The following is a 17589-nucleotide window of genomic DNA, read 5'->3' on the forward strand; positions in this document are numbered from 1 at the left end:
ATCCATGTTGCAGGGTCTCAGTGACCCACACAGTCCTCTCCAGCCATTTGTTCCTGTCAAGAAACCTTCTGAAGCAAGCTGTAACTGCAGCTCCTTCTTTCCTCACCATTCTGAATCACCATTCTGATCAATGGGAATTTGCATAATACCTCTCTTTAAAAAATTATACAACACTGGTTGCAAAACACAGCAGCTTGCTGTAACTCTACTGTCACGTCCAGTGCTGCTCCTCCAATATATATAGTACTTTTCTGCCAGAGACATCCAGACAAATAGTGATGGGCACCATTAAAAAATGCTTAGATAAATCTTTTCCAGTATGGGCTGGACTTGATCTGCTCTATTTAAGTCAATGGAACACAGCCATTGAGCCCTGGGGGAGCAAGTGCCAGCCCTAAATCATTTCTTTGATTAATTGTTCTTGGGAAGGAAGAATTCATTAAGCATTCTGCTCAGCAATTAGAAATAAATATATTTTTAGAATGAACAACCTGCCAGAAACAAGTTGTTTCAGAAATATATTCAGATTGATGCAGCCCATTTTCCATCAATACATAACAAGGAGGCTCCAGCCTGCCAGTTTTCATCTTACCTAGAGGGACACTGCAGAAAAAGGTAGGACAGTCCTCTCACTGAAGAACTACTAGACTGTGCCGTCTACACAACTCAAGTTCAGATTCTGTGAGCAACTTGCTAGAAAATAATGTAGTTTCTCTATATATTAGTTTTCCAGAGATAAAATGGCAATATATATCCTTGCTATTTCACAGAAATATTACAAAGCTATTTCTACAAACAGCTGGGACAATGCAGATATGATAGTCATGAAAACCCAATCAATAATGAAAAAAACCCCTGTATTTGCACTTCAGCATCAGGGCTCAGACATGCTATAAATTAAATGTGAAATAATGTGAAATCTCTTTAAAGACTTTTGGACATATGACCAATATAATTACCACAGACTTCAGGTATAACTGAAACATGCAAGTAGTTTTGTTGACAAAGTAAACAATTACCAAAAGGATAGCAGGACAGGTATCTATTCCAAGGCAGTGATATTCAAGCACTTTCCTGCCTATTTAAGGTGCAGATTCCACTGACAAATGAGATGTAAGTATATATTTCAAATCTACCTGTTTTAAATTTTAAATCCCCTTACTTCAAGGCAGGAACTCACCACAGAGCTCTTTCTATTTTCTTTTCCTCTTTTGGTGAGGACGGGGTCTATTCATGCCTGAAGCCCAGAGAATCACATGCAACTGCAAGATGGACAATGGCACTTGGTGGATACCACAGCCCTCCTCGCCAATCTAGAAACATGTACTTCTGGTCCCAAGTCTGGAAGAAGAAACCCTAAAAGAACCTAAACATGCTCTTGGTACTGAAAGTTACAGCCACAAAAGACTATTCCAGACCTCTAAATTTTGTGTCTTAAAAGAAAAGACATGTCTTATCCTTTGCTTGTGGTGCCTAGAGGCAAGACTGTTCCCTGCCCTGTTTTGGGTACCTAGGATGGGAGCAATGTCTCAATGAATTCCAGCTTTTCCAAGAAGCAACACAAGAATGCGCTCTCAAAGGCCCTCTTCTCTAAATCATGGAATATACTTGTAGTTTTTTACTTCTACACATACAGGACCCAGTTTCAAGGCCACTGTTGCAGGCACTGACTTAAACTTTGATTTCAGCAGGAGCATATTATGTAAATTAGCCAGGAACTTGCGCACTTCAATAATGCTTGATTACATTATTTCAATGTTTTTCACCTTTTTAGTTAATCCAGTCCTTCTGTTTAAGTAAGCTTAGTAGTAAGGCAAAAGCTAGGGGTTTCCTCTGTGTTCTTTCAAATTCATCCCACCAGAAATACATGTGATATGACTCAGTCCAACTGGCTGGAACTCAATAGATCACAGGAAGGCTGAGAACAAGAAGTATAAAGATGGTTCAGTGATGTGGGTACCTGGAAGAAAGCTCTGCAAGTCACTTGAGCCAAGATCCTCAGCATACCCTGGTTTCAGTGGGGAACAGTGGAAGGTCTTCCACTGGAGTCCAGGAAAAGCAGATAGCAGATTAGCTCTGCTCTCAAGTATATAAAAAAACATTTTAGCTCATTAGCTATTCAGATTGTAAATTAGGGATCTCCTTTATGAAAGGCATCACTGAATCAAAAATAGCTATTTTGTGGGCGATGAGCAGAAAATTCAGTGCTCTAAAATACTTCCACTGTAGCAACAGAGAGCTAGCCTCACTAAATCCTGCTTTGAAGATCCATTCCACAAACATCAAAATGTGAATGTAATCTGTTATCTCTCACTGTAGTGCAGTATTAGCAGGTCTCAGACAGTGCTAGACACAGTGCCCATATGTGCTTCAGAGGTACGTATACAAGAGAGACAGGCCAGAAGTAGCTCTAAGGAATAAAACTGATTCCCAGTGTCACCCCCACTAGCTGCAATGGATTCTCACCAAGGAATCTGTCTCCATAAGTCTACTGAAAAAAACCTAATTTCAAAGAAATTATGATCTATCTTTCTGCATCCACAAGAGCCCCAGTGTGTGGAGAAATAATTTTACCCAGCACTGTTGCAAGGCTAACGCTGAGGTGAAATGCAGCAGTTACACAGTACACAGCAGAACAACATACAACTACTGCTTCAGGGCAGTGTGTGAATAAAGCTGAAGTACACCATTTAAACTACTAAAATTACTTGCAGTGTTATCTGTCTGCTAGTAGGCTGCTCTGTCAATAGCCATGGATTTTGAATGATCAGGGTAGTTTATATTACTACAAAACTACTTTATTTGGAATACCCTCCCTTCTGCTTTCTGAGCTAATCAGGACCATACACATTTTTCCTTTGAAAAAACAGTTTTCAAAGAGCTTGTGAAGAATTCTCTCCCCTCCTCTTGTGACCAGCTGTAGGAAAGCTATGCTCCACCTTGAACCATTACAACTGGAAGTATAGCCAACCATATGTCTTCTTCCCTAACTGGACTGCAGATCTTAGTATCCAAGTTTGGGGCAGGCACAAGTTTCCACTTATCTCTCCTCATTTGAATGAAGGTACCCTTTCCCTGAAAAAAAAAACTCAGCCACAAGGATGTGTACAGAAAACAAGGCCTAAAGCTTATTCGTGGGCCAAGCTGAGGAAATGTGAATGACTAACGTGGGCCAAGCTGAGGAAATGTGAATGACTAACGTCAAGGCATCTTGTTCAACTCTTTCACAGCTTGTCTCTGTACATCTTATCTAAGAAGACTGGAAAGAAATGCTGATGGCCTGCCATTACTGAGAAAATGTGTGTGTGACAATTACACTAGAGGAAGTGTTTAAGAACAGCTCAGTGTTGTGAAAATAATACCCTATAACAGCTGCCAAGTCCCAGAGGGGTTACATCTCCTGACTCCCCAAGTCATGCATGACTTCTATACATCAGTGTCTCCAAAAGCTACGCTCATGGATAAGCATTGTCTTTCATCTCTATGGACAAGCCAGCACCTCTGTCATTTCCTATTCACCAAGGGGTGCTCTGCCCTGCAAAGAGGGTTGTGCTGATCGGGAGACTGAGCTTTTGAGAAGTTTCACTGCTTTTTTTTTCTGCTTTAAAATTTTGGCTATGGGAAAGAGAGGACTGGAAGGATGTCTGAGGTGTTTTAGGGTGGGAGGAAGAGCAAAAAAGAGGTAGTGGTGGTCTGAACATAGGAATCACCACCCTGTGGTACCAGGGAGAGTGATAACTGTGCAGATGTTTGACATGCTCAGCTCTGTTTTACGCTTCTCACATCCACATCATTCACGAGGTATTGTATTATTAGATGCACCCCCAATGTTATGTATTAATTTCCAAAGCAGACTCATTCACACACACATAACACATCCACCCACATGCAGTAATGGTTAGACAGACACAAAGTCATCCAGCAGCCAATTATTTGGGGTGGGAACAGCTTGCATTAGCTCATGATGAAGCTTAGCCTTAATTCTACTGAGCTAGAGAGGCTGGGAGCCGTGCATTGCTCTCCTGACTGACTGCGGATCTCAGAGCAGGGCAGATGATGTCAAGGCAAATCTTTTTTTGTCTGCAGTGCAGACTTTGCTGTGTGAATTTACTTGCAGATGAGGCTTCCAGATCCCCTGTTCAAAAGCAGGAGCCCTAGGCCATACCCACATCTGCCTCTGTTAGCCTAAATTCCTGTTTGTGCTGCAAAAGGAGCATGCAACCAGCAGAGCTGCCCTTGTTTGGGAGTCATTGGCACAACTTTAGATCAATATATGTAGACAACAAGAAGCCAGAGGAATTCACCCCATTTGGATGATGGATCAGGAGTAGATGAGAGAGGAGTGCCTGTGGTGCAAAGAGGCAGCAGAGGAGCCCAGTCATAACGGGAATACACCGAGAGAAGCTCCGAACAATGTAACTTTATATGAGGTTTTGCAAAACTGAGGACCACAAACTTTCCAAATGCAGTCAGGGTTGAGCCAACAGTCATTGCAAAATCTGGAGTTTGATTTAATTATGTCTTCGACCCAGGCATTTGTTCCAACTCCCAACTGTGCAACAAGCCTTGCTGCTCTCTAACGATAGTATACACAGTGTATCACCTTAACCAGGGCTGGCATGATCTGAAGCACACTTGTGTTTGCAGTAAAAGCCAAGGGTCACAACAGATTATCCAAAAGATTCAACAGTCGGCGAGCTTAGAGAATGTTTTCTAAAGCTGCCACACCACAGAAAAGGACAGACATCTTGCCAGCTCCTGTGCTAGACCTTTTATTCGGGAGTGTTTACTAAAGTCAAGAAGTCACATATTCCCAAAGAAAAGGGTAGCACACCTTGCAATACACATGACCAGTGAGGAAAAGATGGAACATTTTCTTTTTAAAGCATCTCCAAACCCCATGCAGGGGCTGCACAATTCACATTTACAGACACAAAAGGTAAAATTCATCTTGTCTCCCTCCCCATGCAGGCTTTTTTCCTACCTTTTTTCAGCCTAGTTCTAAATGTGCCACACAATATAGCACCATACATGGAACTGCACAGGCGTTAGTAACCAGTTTCCTTATTAAGACAAAGGAACCAATTATTCAGAAATCACCTAACAGTACATGGATCTACTCATTTTTGTGGTCCTAAGAAAAGATGGACAAGAGATGTAACCAAATCTACAGCAGTACACAGAAAAGGATAATAATGAAGAAATTCTCATGAAACTGCCTTGTAGATATTAACCACACCCTTGCTGACATCTACTCTGGCATCTTCTGTTACACTAAAATATTTTTGAGTTTTACAGCTTCTTCCATGGCCCCTGGCAGTACCATCACCCCCTTTTCAAAGTTGGAGAAATCAAGGCACAGAGTATTCTGTTCAGATGGCTCACAGGGTCAAAACTAGATGCCTGCCCTGCCTTCCAGTTTGTCCTTCGATCTGTTATACACTGCTTATGATTCAAAGTGTATCTGCAGCTAAATCAGCATGGGAGAATGATACAAATGGTTTGTAGAGGCATCAAGGAGAACAGACCATGATCTGTAGTCTAGACTGGTCCTTTCTCCTGCCCTCCCCACAATTCACAGAAAACCAGGGATGGAAAAAAATATTCCTCTTGCTATTAATAGAAGTATGACTTGTGCGCGCATTAGTGCTTTAAAGCAAAGGGGAAAAGATGAAGCATAAAGAATTTGTGCTTACTGAAAGCGGGTTTCCTATTGTTAAAAAAGCCGCATAGAGTCAGTCATCATTATTGTTTCTGTTATCATTTTGACTGTTGGGAGAGCTAGTCCAAACCCTGACACTGCCAGGAAACGTCACCTTTGCACTGCTTCACTATGCCTAATGCAACTTCTGCTTCTCTGCAGAGAGCCAAGATGTCACTGCACTTGCTCAGCCCACACCCCTGTGCTCTGCACCATCCCTCCAGCCTGGTCACAAAGGTGGACAGAGGTGAGAGAACACACAGAGCAGGGCTGGATGATTAGGGGCCTCCACTTCCTCCGTCTCCTGGAGACATGCACAAACACATGTGCACACACAACTCCTTTGCAGACAAGACATTGCACTGGGTAACAATGAAGTTAGTACTGTGATGAGTTAGCACCTTGCCCTTAAATCACGTGTGAAGCAACGGCTGGGAGGAAGGGACTTATTCATGTAGAGTCCCCAGGTCTTTGGAATGCAGCTGTTATCTCCTTTACAAGCTTCAGAGCGCCGATAACTTTGCAAGACGTATCTTTCCCACACCCAGGCAAATCCAAACGCACTTCACTAGCCTTTCCATCCCCCAAACATGCAGAGGGTGGAACCAAGCATCAGATTAACAGTGCTCAGCAGCTCTGACCAGGAAAACTGAATCCCATCAGAGTTCCTCTGCATACAGTCTCACTGGAGCTGTGTACAGGGATGAGGAGTTACTCAGTGCACAGCCACTGACTTCCTGGGAGTCACAAAAACCCTGAGCAGTTGTGAAAATAAAAAAAAAAAAAAAAGGGTTACATCTCCCACACTAGAGTAACAGCTGGCAACCTGCAGCACCTCTCCTGCCTCCAAGCTCTTTAACAATAGATGCATAAACACAGACAACCTCTCCATCCAAAGAGGCAGAGATTTAAATCCTTAATTAGCACATTTGGACGAGTCACCACAAAAGAGATTAGCTTTTGTGCATCGCTGGGGAAGCATTTGTGCCCCTATAATGTCCAAGTGGTGGGCCCTCAAGCTGACCTTGGAATTCCCCTTTGGATGCTCATCTGCTTTGCTCCCACCAGCACTGTTTTCCCCTGCTGCATGCAGCGTCTCTTCAGGAGTTAACAGCCTGGTTTTACTACAGTCTGGTGCTAATACTAGGCACGGGGTGACCATATTTGATGTCAGCCACTGTGAATATACTGCGTGGAATGAATAATTTCAATTTGTAAAGGGACTTCCCAGGTAGCAAACCATTCAACACGGAAAAGGGGCAGAAAAAGGTCTCTATAATAGCACCTTGTTAGCCCCACACGCATCTGCTCTCTATTCTCTGTTTCTGGAGTCCTAACTGCTTTGTCTGCTGGCAAAACCCTGATTTTAGTGCTGTCAGCACTGCAGAGCTGTTAGAACTGCACAGAGCCAAGCTATGTTCTCATCTGCCTTGTGCTTACCAAAAAAATTGCCCACTTAAGCAAGGATACCTGAGCAGTTCTTACTGCTTGTCACATATAAAACAGCTTTGATTTGGAGACCCCAACATGAACTTGCAGTGCTGCTTGGTCAAGAAACCTTGTCCTGACTTGTAGAGTGAAAAGTGACTGGTTTACAACCATCTCACTAAGAAATGCCCAGATAATGTGGGAATAAGCACTGTATTGCTGCTAGAGGAAGAGGTTATCTAAACGTTTCAAAACGGAACTTAAATCAACCCTATTCACCATAATAACACTGACTCTTCTGCAACACAGAGCAAGTAAATCTCATGAAGTTATAGGTCACTGGACACCAAAAAGGTAATGATGTCACCAGCCAGGTGCTGCCTGATTTGAAAGATGGTTGTGGATACTACATCTGCACCAGCAGTCACAGGAATGCATATGGGACAATGAGAACCAATAAAGGAGGGGAAGAGGATGTAGGTCTCTCCACATGGAAATAAATCTATGCTCTGTTACAAGCCAGGGAAGGGATATAGGAGCATTTGTCAGAGTTGGTGATTTTCTTAATTCTTCCTCTTGGCCTTGAGTTCTGGAAATAGTCTCATCCCTCCACACATAGGAACAGCCTGGACCTTGTTCAGCCATAGACCTCCTGGCATAAACATTTAGGGGTAAAATCTTATGCTCTCACTAGTCACTTCCCTACAGACTGGCCTTTCCCTTACACTCATCAGTGGAAATGGGTTTTTTTGAAGTTCTCAAAGACAGAAAAGGAGTTGGCACCTTTGTTTTTGAGTGACATTCATCTGTAGGTAAATTGATTTAATAGCTTGTTAGAGTGCCAATTAGAACCAACAATAACTCAATTGACCTATAACTGCCTTGGCACCAACACAGTTTTCAAAAATAAGAGAAAGGAAGAAATCTATGCTCTGGCAGAGATGAGAGCTCAGATAGTTGGTTTCAAGAGCAAACGGAGGGATTCATGGGCTTGCTAATTGGATGCTCATAACACATCAGAAACAAAGACAAATTTCAATGGTTTCAAGCTAAAATGACACTATGTTATCTCCAGACAAAGATCACTCTTTTATCTGCATAATAAATGGATTTCAGTGCAGCAGCAGTGACTCTACAGCAGAAAAAACTCAGTGCAACAGAAAGCACTAGCACAGTTACCTAACCAGAGTAACACTGTATTGAAAGCTTAAGTGTACCTGCTTATAATAGTACTGAAAAGTCCTACACTGACTCTGTGCGTGCCTACCAATAAACACCTTTAGAAGACACATTTTTTTCCCATAAATAAAATCTGTTTCACACTAATGCAGTGGAGATTGTGCTTCTATACAAATTCATCATTTAAAATGCTTAGCTCCAAAGATTGAGATATTTCAAGTTTAAAAAATAAAAATGGGTAGAGTTTGTCTAAACATTGCTGAGGTGGCAGTGTCCAAGAATGGAAAGAGGGATCACGTCGAAGGGTTTTAAATTACTGGGCAAAATGATCCATTCTTAAATCAGGAAGAAAAGCATGAACTGAGAAAACTGAGATTCTTTGAAGAGTCAGAGGGACGATAGCAAGTAAGAATATATAGAAGGAAAGGAAACTAATCTGGGAACACTCGCCCAGAAAAAAACCTGAAGGATGGAGGCTGGCAAGGGAGGAAACCGGACTGCGTAAAGTGCCAAGAGCAACATACTGCAACTGGAACATGGCGGGGGGGGGGGGGGGAGGGATGCAGGAGAGGCATGAATAAAAAACTAAGGCAAGGTGGAAAACAGTGATCAGATGATAAGCTGAGTATTGGGACCCAAGACCGGCTGGACAAGAAACCTGCCACGAGAAGCCTAGAAAAGGGAGATGGGACGGGTGGGATAAGAAACACAAACTTGAAGTGAGCGATGGGGAAAACAACAGGTTGGACAGAGTGGGGCAGAAGGCATAATGGTTAGGTACTGGGGAGAAAACAAGCAGAGAGTTTATAATAAGCAGAGTCTATTTCCTTTGGAAGCCTGGAGAGTAACCCAAGAACCTGGTGCATCATTGTTTCTCTGCTGTAACTACCTGCTACAGGCATTGCTTAATTCAGAGCAGAGGGCAGTGCAGCATATCCTTGAAAAGATCCATACCTGTTAATAAATCCAGAGATATTATTATGATGAGGATAGGGATTTATTTGTTTTTTAAAACCTCAACAACTGTACAAAAACACTGTATTAAAAATTAGACTGCAAAGTCAAAAGCTGAAGTTATGAAAAAGCAGAATGGAGGTTAGTTGTACGTATGTATTATGTTACAGTCATTACATGATTCAAAACAGCTCTTCCCATAGAATTCATGCTTCATTCAAGATGAGAGGAAGGACTTGAGGCAGATGTGTGCAGGAAAGAGATTTTCTATAGGAGCTCATTTCTTGCACAATCTGGAAGGTTTGCAATAAAAGAGATAAGGAACTGCAGAATGAGATGTGATGGCTAGGGCAGATGAGCGGTGCCCTGGAGATTCCATCTCTGCCAAAAAGTTCCTGCAGAGGTGTTAGGCAAATCGCTCAATTCCAAACTGTAATTAGAATAATATTATTGGGTGAATACTATGTCCTTGTTTACAGTTTTTTTGTGTGGTTTTTTTTTTCTACAACAACAAATAAACTAACAAACATCAGAGGCTTAGGGAGAGGGTAGGTGGGATAGGCATGCCTATTTCTTAGTCTGGCTGCTCACCAAGCTAGTCTAAGAAATGGTCCAAATCAGAATGTCCCAATCCTCTTAAAGCACCCATTACTCTTAAAACAGGTAGTCATTATCTCTGTGCCCTTGTCTTCTGGGTCACAGCGGTGTTTGATCCCTTACTAAGCACCCACAGAGGCAGAGCTCTGAACATAAGGTATGCTGTGTAGTGCTACCTACTCTGCAAAACAGGTCCTCAAATTGACTACACCAAGTTAATGAATGGTTTTGACCTTAATCTCTATGAGTCTCTACCACCTTGCTATAAACTGGGGATGATAGTACCAGTTTCCTAGCCAAGGTGTCAGGAAGCAAAATGAACATCTACTGCTATTATAGTTGAATATTTTATAAGTGCTAAAGAAAAAAAAGGCCATGAGAAAATTAACCTGTTTTTTTCAGAATAGGATCTGAATAAGATATAATAAATATGGTATGCTATCTTACAAGGAGAGATGGAGAAAACGTTAAATAGTTTTTCACAAAGGAACCATCCCTGTGTGCACTGAATGAGGCATGGGTTTCTGTGGAAGAGATAATATGTTCATCTATTGGCAGAGATTTGTATGAAGGGCCTGAATTAAGTTTATGCAGAAAATCTTAATTAGCGCCTTCTTAAATCTCAGTGCTTGCTTTAGTATTTATTTATACTCTTTCATCTCATTTTCTGCACGTGAACATACATGAAAATACCGTAATATTATATGATTATAGTCTTAAAACATACTATGGTGATATACTGAGGTGTTTCATTTACTGAGACCTTCCTGTTTTCAAACACTGCCTTTTGTAGCATCTGAACATGTCTCATACAAAAAACTATATCTCCACATTGATTGGCTAGTGTGGGATTTTTTATCCTCTGCCTCATGACATGTGAACTAGGGCAGGAAACCTGTGATGACTTGCTATGGACATGGGAAGTACGGCTGCACTGGTTTGGTCCCCTTAGTTCATGGTCACAAAACCATGTTTCTTCTGCAGCCTGATTCACAGTCCACTGAAGACAACAGAAATCCAACCCATGCTGTTCAGCAGGGTTTGGATTATCCCTCATATTCTTGTTGTTTGGATCCCCTCACTCTGCTCCAGCAAAACTGCCCTGGGAATTAACAGGAAAGTTGTCTGCGTTCAACACAGCAAGATCTGACTTCAGGAAAGCATCTCCCGTCACTCAGCTAGGAGTGTCCCCATACTATTTTGAGGCAACTGCCATCAGCATGAACAAGAAAAGAAGATGAGCTGCCTACCAATAAACCTGTGCCTGATTTGCACTTGTATTTGTTTCTAACAACAGACACAGGTGCTGCTACTAATGCAACTGTTTTCCTGACCTTTCCCTCTAAGCAGAGGTTTCACTGAACCAGAATTTCAATTTGCTGAAAATAAGGCTCACACAATGGGTAGCTTTCATTTTACTTTAGTATGCGCAGTGGACAAGTCATAAGTTCAGAGTTTGTGGGCAGCTTCTGAATGTGGATAGGCGTGAAGTGAGGCCAGCACAAGAAGCAGCGTTCTGGGCATCAGGTACAGAAAAGGGGGTTACTGTCTGAGAGCAGGGGGAGCAACACCCCCCAAGTGAACTGCCAAAGTCAGTAAGCAGTGCTGTATGCTTCATAAATTGTTTATCCTTCTAACAAAATAGTGAAAAGCTTACGAATGAAAACAATCTCCACAGACAAAGCAGCACTCCCTGTGGCACTCTGGAAATCAGTTCTACTCCGAGGAGTGGAAAAGGTCCTTCCCACACACATCCTTCCCATTTTTGCTCAGTCCCACCAATGGTACTGGGTTCAGTATTTAGTACTACAATTAGTAAATCCCACTGATTCCCCATGAGAGACAGTCTGAATGACACTGCTTAGAGGGCTGGAGCAGTGTGAAGGGGAGCAAATGATTTTGTTCTTCAGGAATTCCCCTACCTTATACATCGCACCCGAGTGTCTATTTCTTTTGGTGCCACAGAAATCTCCCCAGGTTCCCAAGCAGATAGGGAGCTCTGGCAGAGGAAGCAAATGAAAAAAAGGATCTGTTTGCAGACAAGTATTACAAGTAAGGGAGAACAGTGAAAAGAAAAATTCTAAAACCTGAAGCTGGGACTGTTACCGAGTAGAATATTTTCCATTGTTTTCAAGGAGGTAGCAGCTTCTCTTTTCTGTGAAGAAGTTAATAGATTACTGGGCAGTGAATAATGTGCAGTTCTATTTACATCCACTGTTTGGACTATTTTGGTCCTTCGGACCGTGTATGCATTCTCAGGCCTTTCTAAAAGCAGCATGCTACACTTTTTTGCAAGCCATTCTGGATAGCACCTACAACCAGTATGCTTCAGTCAGCTACAAACTAGATAGATCATTGTTTGTCTGGAATTTTTTTATTAAACCAATTGTACTGGATCAATGCTTCCTCTAAGCAATAAATTACAATTCTACCGACCCAGTGAAAAAGCTTTCAAAGTCGCAGACAAATCTTGATCTAGGAAATAGTTTGGCTCTGCACCGATGTGCGATCAGCCACAGATGCAAATAAACTTAAGCCGCTAGCACATACATCTGCACCTCAGAATAGGAGCTAGTATTCTTACTTTCATTAGAAATTGCTAAGACACATTTTAAGTGCTTCTAGAACTAGTCCACTGCATTAGTCATGGGTACTCAGGGGCACTGAGTTTGGTTTTTATAAAGGTCATTTGGTGTCTTTTCCCCTCACAATGGACTAAAAGCAGAAATCAACAGAGCCTTAATCTATATTAATTTGCTTTACTCTTGGAGGGTCATGATTTGCCACTGGAATTAGCTGTATTAGATGCTAAAATGATAATTTAATGAGACTATGATGAAAGCCTCTGTTCTATTCTGAAACAGGAACTCCTCTCCCATAGCATGAAGAAGCAGCAACTCCGTGAAGTCAGAGAAATTACACCAATGTCATTTCGCAGCAGAATCAAGCTCCAGTAAATAGGGCTGGAGTGTTCCCTTCAAAACTTCTAATCTCAGACTGTACTAAGACAGGAGTCATGAAGTCCGGAGCTCTACCAAAATGCTTGGAGATGCACCTCACTCTCAGAAGTGAAACTGGTTTCTCCAAAAAGAGAACAAGATCTGGATCTAAATATTTATTAACTTGAAACTTGTACAGCAAATGCTGCTGCACAGCTTTGGTGACAGCAAAGTGCAGGATAATGGAGACTCATGCCTCTTACAAGATCCTAAAGCTCCAGAATCTGCACCCATCTATAACAAGGAGCAATCACGCATTGCACTGCGTAATTTGCAAAGCAGAAAATAGAGTCCTTTGGGTCAAGGATATATTTTGATAATATCTGCTCTTTGGTGCAATCTGCTGCATTTCAGAGGTCAAAAGATGTTATTCATATTCATGTGTTTTTTCCAAGACAGATGCTTTAGTAGCAGTCAGAGAAGGAGGGAACACAAAATCCGAACAGAATCTGGGAAAGCTCCCGCTCTTCTCCTTCCAAGCAGCCATTGTTCATAGGTCATTTTTCATGGAAGCCCACGCATTTTCTCTAAGCAGCATTCATATTCAAACAGATATGCTGCAAGTGACCTAGAAAGAGGGGTGAACCAAGTTGCACCCAAAATATACATACTGACCACACCGTGGTGCATCCAACTCCTCCTGGGCTCTTCAGATGTCTCTCTGTACAATCAGTACCTCTGCCCCATCTGATTTTGATATATAATAGTAGAGAGAAAGCACATATTTGTGTGCTAGGCTTCTAGCATCAATTTAGAAGAAACAAAAAGCAGCAAGATATCAGCCTACCTGGAATCTGACACCAAGCAGAGAATGTCTTGCACCAGGGTACGGATAGCCAACTCACTGTGCTTTCTCCGCACCAATGCAAAGCTATGTCAGGGGAGGATTTTGTTATTAATACTAACGAGTCATACATGTATTCATATATATCTGCATGCATACGAACATCTGAGTGTTAGCAGACTCAGTGTGATCAGCTGGCCTGGGAGAGTCTAAGCTTCCCTGCATATTTCCATTCCTTTGTGTAAGGCTAGGAGTGGCCCTATAGCCAAGTACCTCAGATATAAAAACTTAGCTCATAATTTACTGTTCCGTTTTAAGGAATAAGCACTGGTTCACTAGGAATCTTAAAAAATAAACTCTTAGGACCATCTCACCTTGGGCAAGGTGGTTACCTCAGCTACTGCTACAATCCTTTTACTTAAGTTTGCCAGGCTGGTTCTATGCTGAAAACATAGTCATAAAGATGGAAGGGAATAAATCCACTATACAGATACATAGAAGATATGCAAACTGAACACTACTTTTTCATAAATCCAAATACAATCCAGAGACTAAATCCAAAATTCCTTGAGGGTGCAACACACAGATAACATCTTGCTAGAATAACCTAAGAAAGCTCAGTACTTAGTTTTTAACTCCAGACTTGTGGCAAATAATACAAAGACCTATAGCCAAGAGTATGAAATCAGTTTTGTTATTTTTAAAGCTAATCACTCTCACATTTCACCGTGTTTGTGAGGTGTTACTTGATCAGTCACAACTGGGAAGCAATATTATACTCTTTCCAATCTCAGTTTGAATAAGACTGTACTTGCAAGGACTATGTATCATGATGTAGCTACTGGAAACCCTCATATGCTCCGTCAGCTGTGCGCCTAGGACACTTGAATGCACTGAATTTAAATGACAGTGCAGTCTTCCAATTCACATAGCCTTCTAATAACATTTGTTAATCCAAGCAAATATCAAGGAACCTGTTCACTGCCAGTGCTGAATCTCCTAAGTGTGTGGACTGCTTGCTAAATCCCTAAAAGGTAGGGTCAAGAGGTTTCTGTCATTTCTGTCTCTGAGCACTGAAATCCACCCTGGAACTCCTTCCTGCAATTATCTTCCTAACTGTATTTTAGGGAATAACGCAAGATTTCTTGAAGAGTCCAACAGTTCAATAAAATCATGTAGTTTGATAGATATGTGTTTGAATAATTTTCTTCTGTGTGCTTTTAAATGTGAGATGTAAGCCAGTTGTAATTAAAGTTGAAGCAATAAAGCCTTGCCATTGATTGCACTAAGTAATTAATTATTGATTGCAGTACTTTACATACATATTGCAGAGGACAATTCACCTGTGCAGTAGACAATACTTTACTCAGAAATACCCAAACACAACCCCTCTCCTATACAGAACTATACAAAAATTGGCTACAAATCAATTTCTTTATTAAGCTTCATGGAAATGTTGCCATCTGAGTGAAAGCAAGCCATTACTTTCATAAAGACAATGTTAACTATTACCTGCCCAATTTAATTTTGCAAATAAGGATTTATAGATGCAAAAAAGAAAATCTTTCTCTGTAAGACTCTGAAGGTGTTAAGTTCCCTTTTAATGAAGTCTGCTATCCCCTGCACACACCAATTCCTGACAAGCAATGCTGCAGTAAGAAGCCTACAGAACAGCAACAGTAGCAACATCCCTCCCTAACTCTTGGGAAAGCAGAAGGAAGAGGACTTGCAGGTACGAAAATGGGAACTGAAACATTAACCAGGCAGACCATACGTTCTGAACTGGAGATGCAGGACTAGTTAAGCAGCAGACACCACTCTTTTAGTCTAGAGTTGTGCATCAGGTGGGAATGTTTTTCCCCATTTACACTGAACTTATGGAGAGGCTTTCCCTTACAAAAAGCCAAAGCGAAAGACATTTGTTGGTTTAAAAACACAATTTAAAATTAATAATAGTGTGGGGACACTAAAATTAAGCTTAAATATAAATGAAACCTGCAGATTGTTTGACTGGAGCAGATCTTGGATGTGTTCTCCAGCTCCTCTGACTAGGAAATTAACAAGGAAAGTTAAGTCTGGGTGTGTGCGCTGTGCGGAAAGGTCTGAGCTGGACATGAGTGGGCCAGGAGGGGGGGATTGTACCTGAAGTCGCTGTAGGGATGGATGATCCAGAACCCGGCAGACTTAACCCTTTCCTGCTCCCTCTCCACGGCCTTCTGGCTGCCAAACATCCTCAAGGAGAATTTGTTGACCCCCGGCTGGAGCATGGCCCCGAACTGCCTCTGCATGAAACCGGCTTGGCCCAGCCTCTGCTCCTCATCTGGGGTGATCTGGTCGCACCCTCCTCCTCCTTCCACTTTGATGGAGGTAGAGGAGCAAGCCCGGGGGGGGTGCTGCTGGGGCTCCGGCGGGGATGCTGGTGGTGGGGGCGCTGGCAGTCCCTGCTCCAGCTCCCCACTGCCGGGGGGGCTCTTGTCCTCACTAGGGGAAGCCGGCTCCCCTTCACCGCCAATCAGCCTCTTCTCCTCGGCCGCGTCGTGGAGGTGCCTGCTGGTCAGCGAGGACAGGCTCCCTTTGAAGCGGCGGCAGTCCCCGTTGGTGCTGGTCTTGGCGCCCTTGCTGCCTGCCTCCGTCTCCTGGAGGCCGGGGTCCCCCCCTCTGCTGGGGTCTCCCCCGAGTGCCCGGGTGCTCCCAGCAGAGGGCGAAGGCAGTGGCTTCAGCCTGATGCTCTTCCTCCGGGTGTCCTTGTCGCTGTCTTCCTCCTCGTCCATGATCGACGCCTTGGGTCCTATCTGTTGGGGCAGGCTGTAGAGCCTCTTGCGCATGGAGGGGGGCAGCTTGTCCATGGCCGATGCTGCTCAGTTAGAGGGAGAGACCCCCCTGCTCTGCCCAAGGAGGGGAACCGTCACTGGCCCCAGGCCCCTGCCCCCAGCTCAAGGGGCAGAAAGGACCGGAGACTGGCGTGTCATCTCCTTACCAGACTGTGGCATCCACAGGCTCTGCATCAAAACACAGGCTCTGCATCCAGAAGGGAAGGAAAAAAAAGAGGGAAGGCAAAAAAGTCCCCCCCCACCTGCTCCGTTGTCCCAATTTGGCTACTTGCTGCTTGTCTCCCCTTGGTGAGTGTTACTGCAATCCCTGTCTGCTCAGATCCAGAGCACTGGGCAAGAAGTCTAGAGGAGAGCCACACTCTTCTGGCTGGAAGGCGAGGGAGAGAGGCAGCGGCAGCAGCAGCAGCCGCCTTGCCATGTTGGCTTCGAGATGCAAATGTGCTGTGTCTCCCGGCGGGCAGACATCATCCGGAAAGAGAAGCTCAAGCCCTGGTGCCTCAAACTCCTCAACCTGCCGGCCAATAACACAATGAACTGCAACCTGCAGCAGCCACTGCTTGCTTACATCACTGTCATCACTTATTCCTCATGCAGCCCCTGCTCCTGGGAATATTCATGAAGCGATCCCATTCTATTGGGTTGCCATAGGAGCGACTACTGCACACAGGCTCTGCCTACCTGAGCCAGCACCCGGGCTTCTTAAAAGGGCAACGCCTGGCTGCCAAGGGTGTGTGTGGCTGAACGGGCGCCGCAAAGCTGCTGCCGCTGCTGCCGCTGCTGCTGCCGCTGCTGCCGCTGCTGCCGGGCTGCAAGGACCGCGTCGCCCTGGCGCTGCAGAACTCCTGCCGCTGAGCAAAAGTCACCCGCGGCTCGGCTTTAGCTGACAGTGCCAGGCTTAATGCCATCCTTGGTTTAACGGTAAAAAATACCAGGCGGCCGTGAATTTAAAAGTAGCAGCATCATAAACATTAAAAAAAAAAAAAAAAAAAAAAGAGCAAGAAGATTCCTTTTTCTCTTAGATGCTGACGATCCTTTCTCCTTCTGGAGTTGTGGCTGCTTTGTTGCAGGTTTGCTTGTCAAGACCCGGGGTTTTGTGGGAAGGGGCAAATCCAAATC

The 17589-nt window shown here is 43.4% G+C and overlaps 1 protein-coding gene across 1 annotated transcript in view; it reads right to left on the reverse strand.

Moving 5' to 3' along the window:
• Nucleotides 1-17160, reverse strand: part of HCN4 (hyperpolarization activated cyclic nucleotide gated potassium channel 4) — a 105114-nt gene extending 87954 nt beyond the window's left edge. Inside the window, exon 1 of the mRNA XM_049812393.1 lies at nt 15785-17160. Coding sequence (XP_049668350.1) covers nt 15785-16488 — 704 coding nt within the window. The 5' untranslated portion in view covers nt 16489-17160. The remainder of the gene's footprint in view (nt 1-15784) is intronic.
• Between the last annotated feature and the right edge of the window lie 429 nt (nt 17161-17589).

Source organism: Accipiter gentilis, chromosome 10 (assembly GCF_929443795.1).
Source record: "Accipiter gentilis chromosome 10, bAccGen1.1, whole genome shotgun sequence".
NCBI lineage: Eukaryota > Metazoa > Chordata > Aves > Accipitriformes > Accipitridae > Astur > Astur gentilis.